Source organism: Typopeltis vanoorti, chromosome 8 (assembly GCF_054136105.1).
Source record: "Typopeltis vanoorti isolate ZY-2024b chromosome 8, IOZ_Tvanoo_1.0, whole genome shotgun sequence".
NCBI lineage: Eukaryota > Metazoa > Arthropoda > Arachnida > Uropygi > Thelyphonidae > Typopeltis > Typopeltis vanoorti.
This window is the reverse complement of record NC_143556.1, coordinates 90,660,001-90,673,471: the sequence shown is the minus strand read 5'-3', so window position 1 is coordinate 90,673,471 and position 13,471 is coordinate 90,660,001. Positions and strand designations below refer to the sequence as shown.

The following is a 13,471-nucleotide window of genomic DNA, read 5'->3' as shown; positions in this document are numbered from 1 at the left end:
ATTCAACATTTTAACTGCATATTAATTGAAATGTAAATATTCCTTATTTGTTCCTGTATGTAGAGGTATAATGTTGTGCAATGCTTCAGTTTTATTATATTTTGTTTTAGTTGTCATGGAAACGTATGTAAGATAGCAAGCGTGAGTTTAGAACAGAGCGTGGCAGATCGGTATTGAAGGGCTGGAAAGGATTTTACTAAAAGAGAACACAAGAATAATTTCAGTGGGAAGAAGGGATATATATAAGTGAAGAACAGAGAAAACAATTCATTTGGGGGAATCAGAGTGAGATAATAGCGAGTCGGCGAGTCGGTCAAGTAGCTCACTAAGGTCTACTAGTAGAGGAGCGAGTTAGCTAGTAAGATGCAGAATAACAAATAAAGCAATGGAAGATAGCTAAGTAGCAACTGGATGACTAGCGATAATTTTATTGGGATCTTGATTCAGGACTGACCTTTCAGGGACACACAGAAACTTGAAGAACAGCACGGAGTAACTAAGAGAATAAGTAGAGGCAGCAAGGTTAAATTTAAACGATAGCTGTGCTAAGAGATATAGTGCCTAAAAGATTAATTAAATGCTGGAAGAATAGGCAACTGTGCATAAAAACTTCAAGTTAAAGAATTACTGCATGTTACCTTAGTTCATGAGTTATTGGTAGAATACTGAATTGGCCAAGTGATGTCAAAGATAGTACAAGCGTTTTGCTCCAAGCAAGAACCTTTAACTATGTGAATTGCGACCATTAATTTATCCAGTTATTACTAAGAGGATTTGTTTTGTTTTTAATAAGTGCTGTTAATTGTTTTAAGTGAATACAGTTATAAAAGGTGTCCGTACATAAGTAGATGAACGAGGAAATTTACCGGTAAGAATTAACCAACTTTGTTACTCCTATGCAGAGATATGTGTGTGTTTCTTCCTAAAATATCCCTACATTAACAATAACTTTTGTGGAGAATAGCTGGAGTGTGGATTTAAGAGTGTATACTTGTGAAGAAGCGTTGTCGCCCTTATATTGTATTTGAAACTTAAGTAACTATATGATATTAACGTAGTTGGTTACTAAGGAACTTATGACATTGAACCTTTTCAAATAGTTAATTGAATTTTGTGAAAGCTGTATTTCAGACAACAGATTAACCATTGCCTGAAATTATATGACTATGTTACCAGATGAGCTAAAATATTTGTAATACCTTATTCAGTGACTTAAACTAAAGTGTATAATTTGTAAGCCTATATTAAATGTCTGCTTTGTTGATCTAAAGTTGTACTTTGCCTGAATCTCTTTTACTGCACCGTTCATAAAATAATCGAACCAAAGCAGGTGAATTAAATAAGTTAAATAAACTCGGCCTGTATACATAATAACAACACATAAAAGGGAAATAGTTGAGAGTTGGTTTTACTTTAATTCTTGGACTAATTTAGATATACAGTGGTGCAGTGAATAAATACAAATTTTCTCTATTTGGATTAGAAATCAACTAGCAACTTTTTTTTTTTTTGTTTAAGAACATCGTAGTGACGAACTGACGGATCCAAAGTATAGGTTAAGACAAAATAACATCCAACACTAGGAAGATTTGGTCATCTGTCAACAGGATCAGAACTAATCAGGGAAGAACTAACCACGACACAACTGTCGTGCATAGCCACGACAGTTGTGTCGTGGCTATGCACGACACAACTGGAAACTGTCAGACAACCCTTATTGTGACTGTTCCCCCAAAGCCCAGACAATCACTCATATTCTGAATGACTGCCCAAGGCACCAATTTCATGGAACCTTCCAAGACATCCACGAGGTGATGGATGAGGCCCTGGATTGGCTTTCTGGACTAGACATTAACTTATAGCTACATTGTATTCTTTTTGCCATTAGAATAAATAAATTAATTCATTAAAATTCACATTCACTTCACTAACATCCATGGAACTGATGCCAACATAAAATTACATTCACCATCATTTACACTAATTCACACCAGACCTCTTACTCTTGACAGAAATTCAAATAGCAGCTACATCCACTACTGTCCATCTCCAATATCCAAATTACACACACCACAATCTTTTCACCGCAAGTGTGGCACCTGTGTTTTTTTAAATCATCAGACATTGCATGGCAGAGAGTGACCAATTTAGAATCCACTGCTTTCAACCTCCTCTGGCTCAAGGATTCTTTGCCTCAATTAGTAATATTCATCTGCTGTATTTTTAAAATTTTCCAAACTCCGATATCTACTCAGACCTCTTTACATTATTCTTCATGAAACTCTACCAACTGCAATCTAGTCATTCAAATAGTAAGATCATTTTCCTAGATGACCTTAACATCAATAATTTTTCAGTTGGCTCCCCTTTTACAACATCGTTGACTAAGCTGGATGATAGGCAGAAATCTTTGCCATGAGCGATGACCTAATACAAATCATTTGATGATTGGTAGTAGAGGTTCGGTGTAGTGGTGGAGACGGAGAGTTGTACAATAGGTGTCCTCCCGCGATGAGTCTTTGGACTCCTTGGAGGTGTCATGGATAATAATTTACCTATATGATTTTCTGATAATCCTCTTCACTCTCATAATAGTCTGGATCATTAAACCAGTTCTCCTTCCACATACACCATAAATTAAAGATGCCAAGAAATTATATTCTTGGTTTCATCCTTTATCCAAGTGTAAGCAAACAAAGTTTGGACATGAAGTCACTTCATGCACAATGTTTGTTTACATTTGGATAAAGGATGAAATCAAGAATATAATTTTTTGGCATCTTTAATTTTTAGTATAACCAAGTGAAAAAACTTTCAGATACACCATAGAAGTCACCTCCCCTCTCAACAACTATGACCACAATCTTGTGAAAGTCTCCTCTCTTACAGAATACCCTTCCTCAAACTACTGACCTTGTGTCCTCTAGCACTACAAAGATGCTAAATGGGATGACCTCTAAAACTTCTATTGTATGATTATCACTTCAGCTCACAAGTCAAATAAATTATCCTCACTGGCATGAAGGTCTTCATTCCCCATTCTACTCCAAATCCTCCTCTTTCCAAGCCCTGGGTTCAACAGAAAGTGTATGAAAGCAGTGAAAGAAAAAAAAATTCAGCTTACTGCAGGTGGTTCACTTCAAGAACTCTCTGCCTATACCAAAGCATGAACAAATGCAAAACAGTCAGCAGCAGATCTAAATCTGATTTCATAAAGGCCAACAGTAGAAAACTTGCCTATTGTCCAAACAGAAGCTGTACCTTCTGGTCTAAGAGACCAGAAAGTTCTAATCCAATATTGAGGGGAAATCATCCCACTCAATAAAGAATCTGAGCACAATATGCCTCCTGTAGTTTTTGACAAAAAGACATCAGAAAATAACTAAATAACTTGGATACAAAAAGTCTCTCCTGATTCCATCTATATCACCTCTACAATCTATTATACATGGCTGGTACTTATCCCAATCTTTGGAAGCAATCACATATCCTGCCTATTCCAAAAAAGGGAGATTAAGTCTACTGTTAAACTGCTGAACAGTTGGCATGACCTCGGTCCTTTCCAAAATAATAGAGAAAGTCATCAATAGCCAACTTGAGGACAACCAATTAATCAGCGTCCACCAGTATGGATTCCACCATTCAAAATCCACAGTGGACCTCTTAGCTTATATCACCCACCTCTGGACATGTGCTATGGAAAGGGTCAGAGTAACTTGCACTGTTGCTCTTGGCATTTCCAGAGCTTTTGATTGTGTCTGGTATTGTAGCCTGCTAAACAACTGCCTTCCTCTGGTCTATCTGCTGCCCTCTGTAACTGAGTTGTCAGCTCCCTCTCTGGGTTCACTGCATATTACACTGGTTGATGGCTCCCTTCCTTTGAGCTTCACCACTAATTCTGCAGGAGTATCTGAGGACTCTCTCCTATCACTTACCTTTTTTTCACATAGATAAGCAATATACTCACAATCACCAGTAATCCTATCCACAGCTTTACAGACAATAGTACTCTTCATTTGACAAAATGTGCGGTATGTACATCACAAGCATCAAGATCATCAACTAGCACCTTAGACATTGATCTGCATACTATCCTTCAATGGGGCGAGAACAATCTAGTCGTGTTCAATTCATATCACCAAAACACAGTCTTGCCTTTTCTTTCAGAAAAGAGATCTCAGCTAACATTCCCATACCCTCAGTAATAAACAAATCAACAGACAAGATCAGATCTCTCTCTGCATGGACTAATATTTACCTCCAGTCTCTCGGCACAAACACATTACATTAATAGCTTCCTCAGCATCCAAAATACTAGGCATTCTCTTTTGTTCAAGATGCTATTTTACACCTAACCAACTCTTAACATACACAAATCCCAAATATGCCTATCCATAGAATACTGCTCACATGTTTGGGATAGCTCACCTAAAACTTCTCTAAAAATTCTTGATGCTGTCCAGAGGAGAGCAATTTGGCTCATAGATGATAAAGGGCTGCACAGCACCCCTTTACCATCCAGCTGCAAACACATAGAACTTACTTTCCTCTTTTTCTACATCACCTCCATTCTGGAAAAGCTTTTATCACTGAACTTCTAAGTCCTCACCTGCACCCCCAGATACAGCACTGATGTGCTTATAAGTCCTTCAACCGCTTATGTATGGGATATATATATATATATATATATATATATCATCATCATCATCATCAAATTCCTGCCATGTACCCTCAAGGGGTGTACAGGATATGACAGTACTACATGAAAAAATTACATCATTACTAACTTCCTATCTACAATTTTCCTCCAAATCAGTCTGTTACTTGTCAAGACTCCAACATTATCAGATCTTATATTTCTATCGTCTAAGGCACTTTGTACCGTATCAATCCACCTATATCTTGGTCTTCCTCTGGGTCGTTTTCCTGCCAACCTGGCAGAGAACACTTGTTTTGCTAATCTTTCCTCTCCCATTCTATTTAAGTGACCATACCATCTGAGATTAGCTCTGCTAACGCATTCCTGGATGCTGACAATGTCAAGTTCTTTCCTAATATCCTCATTTTTAATATGATATTGCCATTGATGCCATCTGTTCACGCCTCTAATCTTTCTCAGGACTCTCATATCTGCGGTCTCTAGTCTTTGGTCAAGTGTTTTACTTCTGACCCAGCTCTCAGATCCATAAGTTAAAATTGGTTTGAACACAGTCTTGTATACAGCTAATTTAGTGTTCCAACTAATTTCTTTCTTATTCCATATGAATTTATTCAATTGACTTCCCACGATACCAGCTTTGCTGAGTCTGTTGTCTATTTCTATATTTAGTTTACCATCTTCAGTAAAAATTGTGCCTAAGTAGCTGAAATGTTTTACTTGTTCCACAGGTTCTCCATTCACAACACAGTTGACATTTTCAATGATTCTGCCTATTTTCATTGTCTTTGTCTTTTTATTGCTGACCTTCATACCATATCTATTACAACAGCTATTCAATTTAGTCAGAGAATCTTGTAGACTTGTAGCGGATTTATTTAGAAGTATAACATCATCCGCATAAAGCAAAGAGCTGACATTAACATCTCCAATTTTGATATCAGGTTTAATACCACATTCCTTCATAATGTGATCCATATAGATAATGAATAACAGAGGGGATAATGTACATCCTTGTCTCACACCAGATTTAACATTAAACCATCTTCCTGTACTTCCTTCAATTCTAACTGCTGACTCACAACTCAAATAAAGACTAAGTATTGCTTGATATAATGCCCCATTGACACCATATAACTGCAGCGTATTGAATAGCTTCTCTCTTGGCACCTTGTCATATGCCTTTTCCAAATCGACAAAACTTAAATACAGATCTTTGTTATATTCCCATGCTTTCTCGACTATTTGTCGTAAAGTGAAGATCTGATCCTGACAGCCTCTATTTGGCCTGAATCCAGCTTGTTCTTCACCAAGCTTTTCTTCCACAATTCTTCTCAACCGTTTCTCAAGTATACTTGCATAGATCTTGCCAGGAACACTCAGTAGGGAAATACCTCTGTAATTCTCACATTCAGTTTTATTTCCCTTTTTATATATGGGTACTATGAGAGCTCTACTCCAATCATCAGGAATTCGTCCCTCTGTCCAGGCTTTCTGAACTATGCAGTGCAGCCACTGTAAGACTCTTATACCACCATACTTCAGCATTTCTGGTCGAATATCATCTACTCCTGCTGCCTTTCCACATTTCAAGCCTTTGATGGCTTTTTCTACTTCAAGTATGGATATGTATTCCTGACTGCATGCCTGGTCAGTGTTTTTTATCACTGTGCTGTCATCACTGCATGTTTCATTTAGCAGTTTTTCAAAGTAATTACTCCATACTTCAAGGATATCTTTTTCTCCTGTTTTCATTTCACCTTTATCATCTCTAATTCCTTTTACAGCACTCTTTCCTCCATTCCTAAGCTTCTTCAACAACCTCCAGAATATTTTGCCACCTTCTTGATATTTATTTTCTATATTCTTGCCAAAGTCCTCCCATGACTTTTGTTTAGCTAGTTTTACACACTGTTTAGCTTTCTTACATTTGTCTCTGTATTCTGTAAGAGTAAAAGCTGACTTATTTGCCAGAAACTTTTGATATGCTTTCCTCTTTTCCTTCACTGCCTCTTTAACTTCCTGTGTCCACCAGGGAGTTCTGATTTTTTTATCTTTGCACACAACCTCACCACATGCCTCTCTGGCAGAATCAATCAATGTTTCCTTCAGAGTTTGCCACTGAATCTCCAAGGTTTGATTCCTGTTCTCAAACTCTTTCATTTTCTTTTCAATAATATTTCTGTATTTTAGTCTACAGTTTACATCTGAGAGCTGCTCAACTTTTATTCGCTTTAAAACTTTCTTACATGTTATTCTTTTCAATATGGAATTCAATTTTATCCTGCTCAAGACTAAATAGTGATCACTTCCAATTTCAAATCCTCTGTACACTCTAGTGTCCTGCACCAGGGAGAAAACATCACTATCAACAATAACATAGTCAATGAGACTTTTCTTATTCCTAGCCTCTTCTCTCCATGTGAATTTGTGCACATTTTTATGTTGGAACATGGTGTTAGTAATAACCAGTCTATGTCCTGAGCAGAAATCCAACAGATATTTGCCATTATTATTAGCTTTGCTCTTTTCTCCAAATTTTCCCAAAATATTTTTGTATGTCTCACAATCATTTCCTACTCTACTATTTAGATCCCCAACAAGGACCAACTTTTCCTTTTTCATTGTGTCAGTTGCTTTTTCTAAAGCCTCAAAAAATTCCTCCACTTCTACCTTAGTAGAACCTTCTGTGGGACCATAGGCACAAATAAGTCTCATTGTCCAGTTCCCCATTCTCATATTTCTCCACATTACTCTACTTGAGACTGACTGCCATTCAAGAAGATTAGCCTCGTATTTTGTGTTGAATACTATGGCTACTCCTTCTTTTCCTTGATTGTTATTGCCTGAATATAACATTTTGTATTTATTGCTCAGAAAGATCTCACCAGTTTTGGTCTTTTTTGTTTCAGTCACCCCTATTATGTCGATCTGGTACTTATCTAATTCCTCAGCTAGCTCCATTTCTTTGCCATTCAGGCTTCTTACGTTGATAGTACCGATCTTTAACTCTGGTGATGTTGAGTTGGGGTTTGTTTTCAGATTTGTTCCAGTAGCTGACTTTTCGCTGTTCGCCCTGGTTCCCTGGCGAAAACAACGGGGGCCTTGTTTAACCGGGCGACGCCCCAGCCGGCATGAAATTTTGTCATGTTGTACCATCATTTTTTATTTTGTTTTAACCAATAAGAATACAATTTGGTCGGCTAAATCCCAAATTGCCAGCCCATCCTCGTTCGTTCAGTATCAAAGTAGATACCCAACAGGGTGCACCACGAGAAGGTGAGGATTGGACATTAGGTCAGAAGCCCTGGTCGGTTCTCCGCATTCCTTTAAAGGCTATGTGGAGGTCTCCTCTCAGCACCCGCTCCTCCTCATACACCCAAGTTTCTTCCTCTGGTATAGAGGTAGCATTGAACTTTATCTTGAATATACCATGCTGAGAGCTTTTAGTAATATGGACACTCATTAGTTTCACAATCTCTTCTATATCTGTCACCTGCATACTATCCACATTGATGAAAGTGATTTTTCATTCATTCTTTCATTTACTTGCAACATAACAATAGAATTCTTTTGGTTTGCCTTCAGATTGCAGAGCCAGTTTCTCTTCATACTTGTACTGCTGGTGAAATAAGCTAGCCAAAACTAGAAGCCCTGATCTGGATCAAGTCTGCAGGATACTGGTCCATGTAGTTTAGAATTTTTTATTTATTTTTTTTTTACAAGCGATTTATCATGTGTCTCAAGAGGAATCCTTCCATTGCCTAGTTCATGGTGGAGGGGGGGGGGCTCATAAATGCTCCAATTTAAATGTGGATGCTGCTGCCCATAACATGCATCCATGCAGTATCTTACAGAATGACCAACTTGTTCTGCCATTATTAGAGCATGAGGGAAGTGGAGTACTCCTATAAACCACACTGTGTCCCTGCACATTAATTGTAGAGAACTCCTTGATCTGACTCCCTGAAATGACAATCTACTTGTTAGATTGATGGTCGCAAAGACATGATAGACCATAATGTGAGGCTATACCATTGTACACTGCATAAAGATCACAACAAGATGTAGATTGCAAATATAGCACACAGAGTGGTGCATGTAAAAAAGAAATAAGGTAGCACAATGCAACTGATCAAACTGATAGCAGATTAAGGGACATTCAACTGGCTACATGAGTGGCAGGCCCTGATCTGTCCAGACAAAATTATGAGTGCACTTGAAATTCCTGTGACCATCCAAGTATTTCAATGGGCTGCCAGAGATGTTTATATCCATAAAGTGTGTGGTGAAAAACAGCCAGCAAACCATGAAGGAACTAGCGAGCACTTCAATTATAAGCATGTGTATAATGCTGATGAAACTATATTAAACTGGCAATGCACACTGCGAAGGACATTAGCAGCAGAGGAGGAGGAAAAGACAACAGGATTCAGTCAATCTATGGATACAGTTGCTGTCATAGGTTGCTCAAACCTAGCAAGCATGCAGATATAAGCTGCTGGTGACAGGAAAAAACTAAATGTCCCTACAGCCTTTAGTTTTGAAAGTCATTAAAATTTATCCTAACATACTGTGAAAGTAAAAATGGCTGGATTACCACTGAGATTATGTTAGAATGGTTCAAAAAAAGCCTGAATCCCAAATACACTGCACATCTGTAAGCCTACTGGAAGGTTGTAGCATTCTCATTTTGGACAACTATTCAGCTCATCGCAGAGCAGAACTCCTGCTTAAGGAAAATGCTTATACAGTGATTTACCACTAAACTGTACATCCCTTATCCAAGACTAAGAAACATTATGCTCTGTGAAGGTTAAGTATCACTCAAAAGTACCAGCACTAACACTAAAGAAAATTTATGTTCTGTCTTGACATTTGATAATTCTCGAAAATGTTAACAATGTCTTTACAGAATTTAATGTATCAAAGAAAAGAAATTGTTCTTGAATCACTCAAGTATGCAAAAAGTGTGACCTGTTTCCAAGAATATAGCAGGTGGGTTTAATGAAGAAAATCTGGGTGAGTGGATAAACACTGATGAAGAAATGCCTGTTGTTTATTGCTACAGTGACTCTGAAATTATAGATAATGTTCTGAATCCTGATGCATTTCATTTAATTACTTAAATAATATTTAATTTATATTAAATATTTAAGTTTATAGCTTTGTGGTACTTTAGAGGCATAATTATTGGGTCAGAGGTGTACTGATGAATTCTTATTACATGACCTCTGGCAAAACAGTTAATCCAGCAAGTCTCTGGAACCAAGGGTGCCAGTAAATTGGTGATGGTGTGTGCATGTGCAACACCCATTTAGAGTTGTTTTGGTAGAATTAACATTTAAAACTAATATTTTATGAACAGTCTTCATGGTACACAAAATATCTCAAAAGTACCTTTTTTCTATTTTTAAAAATATTATGCATCACACACAAGGGTTGGTTTCTGTTCAAATATCGAATAGCTTGCAATATTTCTTTATGATTATCCAAAAGTGTTATCCACAAAAATATCAATAGAAAACAAGGGCAATTATTGCAATCAGTAGTCACCACCTTCCCCCCCTTATTTCTGGAAACATAGAATTGCATCTTCATGTGGTAGTCATTAGACTGCTGACCTATATTTTCTACAATTATTTTTTTATTTAATAAAACACTGATTTGAGAATGTGTTTTCAAATTATCAATCAATAGCTTGGATTTCCAACTATATTATAAATTGCTGCTGAATATTACTGTTTACATAATGGATAGTTTCCATTCTTATTTTCCTCCAGTTTTCAAAAATAAACTAAACATTATACAGAAAGGTGAAATAAGGAATTGTGAAGCTTTATGCAAAATTTGCATTTTTAAACCTAATGATATCCAAGGACTTTATTTGAGCTGAAATATATGAAAAATTTTATATTACAGAATTTTGTGGAACTGATTCTGTAAAGAATATAAAAAGTATTTGTTACCTTTCAAAAAAGTTAAGCCTTGCTAAACTTTTAGGATTGTTGCCAGAATTTTCTTGGATTTTGTGGAAATGAACTCTGAAAACCAAAGGCATTTCTTTCTTTATTGGGATTAAAGAAGAGAAGGAATAGATGTGAGGTTTTAGATTATAAATAGGTTTTTAAAGGTATTTTACTGTATTTCCTGCTACAGTAAAACTTTTATTGTGTTTTGCATGTAACTTACAGTGCAGTGCAGTGTGTGTGTGTGAGATTGAGAGAAAGGGGGAACGAGAATTTGTTCACTCTACTATTTATCCATAATCCCTTCCCTGCCTTTTGACCAAAGCACTTCATAAATCTGCACATGCATAATTAGAGTCTGCTGGATAACATTTCTTCAGTATCATAATAATTTATTATGATACTGAAGAAATGCTACAAATGTAAATTACATATTTATCTGTAAGAAATGAATTTGTATTTATTTTGTGCCTATTCTTTTCCTTAGACATACCACTCATATGCAGTTCATATCTGATTAATGCAGGTTGAAATAAAATTACCTATACCTCTTAGAAATTTAAATATACTGACCAATTGTAGAAATCCTCAATTATCATCATCATCATCATCATCAAATTCCTGCCATGTACCCTCAAGGGGTGTACAGGATATGACAGTACTACATGAAAAAATTACATCATTACTAACTTCCTATCTACAATTTTCCTCCAAATCAGTCTGTTACTTGTCAAGACGCCAACATTATCAGATCTTATATTTCTATCGTCTAAGGCACTTTGTACCGTATCAATCCACCTATATCTTGGTCTTCCTCTGGGTCGTTTTCCTGCCAACCTGGCAGAGAACACTTGTTTTGCTAATCTTTCCTCTCCCATTCTATTTAAGTGACCATACCATCTGAGATTAGCTCTGCTAACGCATTCCTGGATACTGACAATGTCAAGTTCTTTCCTAATATCCTCATTTTTAATATGATATTGCCATTGATGCCATCTGTTCACGCCTCTAATCTTTCTCAGGACTCTCATATCTTTGGTCAAGTGTTTTACTTCTGACCCAGCTCTCAGATCCATAAATTAAAATTGGTTTGAACACAGTCTTGTATACAGCTAATTTAGTGTTACGACTAATTTCTTTCTTATTCCATATGAATTTATTCAATTGACTTCCCACGATACCAGCTTTGCTGATTCTGTTGTCTATTTCTATATTTAGTTTACCATCTTCAGTAAAAATTGTGCCTAAGTAGCTGAAATGTTTTACTTGTTCCACAGGTTCTCCATTCACAACACAGTTGACATTTTCAATGATTCTGCCTATTTTCATTGTCTTTGTCTTTTTATTGCTGACCTTCATACCATATCTATTACAACAGCTATTCAATTTAGTCAGAGAATCTTGCAGACTTGTAGCGGATTTATTTAGAAGTATAACATCATCCGCATAAAGCAAAGAGCTGACATTAACATCTCCAATTTTGATATCAGGTTTAATACCACATTCCTTCATAATGTGATCCATATAGATGCTTCCTCAATTATCGGTTACTTATATATCTTGAAAGCAATAAGGCCTTTTCCCTTCTAGCGCAGTCATGATTTCTGATTTCTCTACAAAAGCGCATAAAATGATTTTGCATGTGCCTGCCAGATGGCAAACTGGAAGTACAAAACAATATGTATATTGTCCAGCAGAAATATGTTAATACAGCCAAATCTGATGTGGTCGGGATAGTGTGCCATTGCTGATGCTGATTCTAAAAACAGTCTCTAAGTCATACAGCAACTTCTATGTAACACAGTTGTCTTCTTCCATATAATTCTATTGGAAGAAATATCCAGGGCACAGTCAGCTATGACTTGCTATACAGAGGAATCATGACCATGGTTTTTATGTTCTACAATTCAGATGTTAATATATCAACTAATCAGTCCAAAGGGTAGGCGAGGCTGCAGGCACAAGGAACTTCATACACCCCAGGATGTGCAAGAAGATGAGACTGACCCTTAGAAAGTTGATGGTACAATATACTGTAGTATGGAGATTGTATCTGGAGAAATTTAGCTGTCTTTTCTGATGTGCCTTTAATATAAAGGAAGGAAATAGTTTACTTGTGATCATAAGTTTTGGTTGAGAGGAGTGGGAGGGGGCATGAAGTATTGATTTTAAAGGGGCTATGGCCAAAGTGTTGTGAAGGTACCAAGTTCAGTAATAAAGGCTGTGTCATTTGAACAAGTAGCTCTGATTCTTTGTGTAAGTGTTTTGAGGATGCTCTACTGTTGGGATGGGTGATGGATTGCTTATATAAGTACCTTCAAGTGTGTGTGGGGGGGGGGGGTCCTATAAACAGTGGTGTTCAAAAAAGCACATAATTCACTATAATTTAAGAAAAATTAAATATAACACAAGGAAAATTTTACCTTTTGGCACTTTAAAGCGTTCTGCCTTAAGAATTACAGTAATAGGGATTTCATTATCATATTTAGGATCATAGTAGCCAGGCGGAGGTGCACAGCCTATTAAAATAAGCAAATAATGGTATTCTGATAATATTTAGAAATATATATATATATATCAAAATATTCAATCTTGAGTGAGAGACAGTTATGTGTCAAAGTATCCTGAATATATTATATGAATGATAGCAAGTTTATTATTACATATTTCCCATCCAACACACTGCCCCTCTGTCACATGTCCATTCCAGGCTAGATAAAGTAGGTAGCCTGATCTGAAAAAATCTCATGTGCAAATCAATGTAATAATGGACTAACAGCACAACTAAGAAACTACAAGCATAAGTATCACAGGAACATTCTTCTGATGGGGTGTTCACATATAG

The 13,471-nt window shown here is 36.6% G+C and overlaps 1 protein-coding gene across 2 annotated transcripts in view; it reads right to left on the bottom strand.

The window, feature by feature from the left end:
- LOC150104187 (uncharacterized) overlaps positions 1-13,471 on the bottom strand; it is a 334,543-nt gene that overhangs the window by 310,104 nt on the left and 10,968 nt on the right. For both annotated transcript variants that reach the window (XM_090396816.1, XM_090396817.1), the window contains exon 2: positions 13,050-13,145. In XM_090396816.1, coding sequence (XP_090252942.1) covers positions 13,050-13,145 — 96 coding nt within the window. The remainder of the gene's footprint in view (positions 1-13,049; positions 13,146-13,471) is intronic.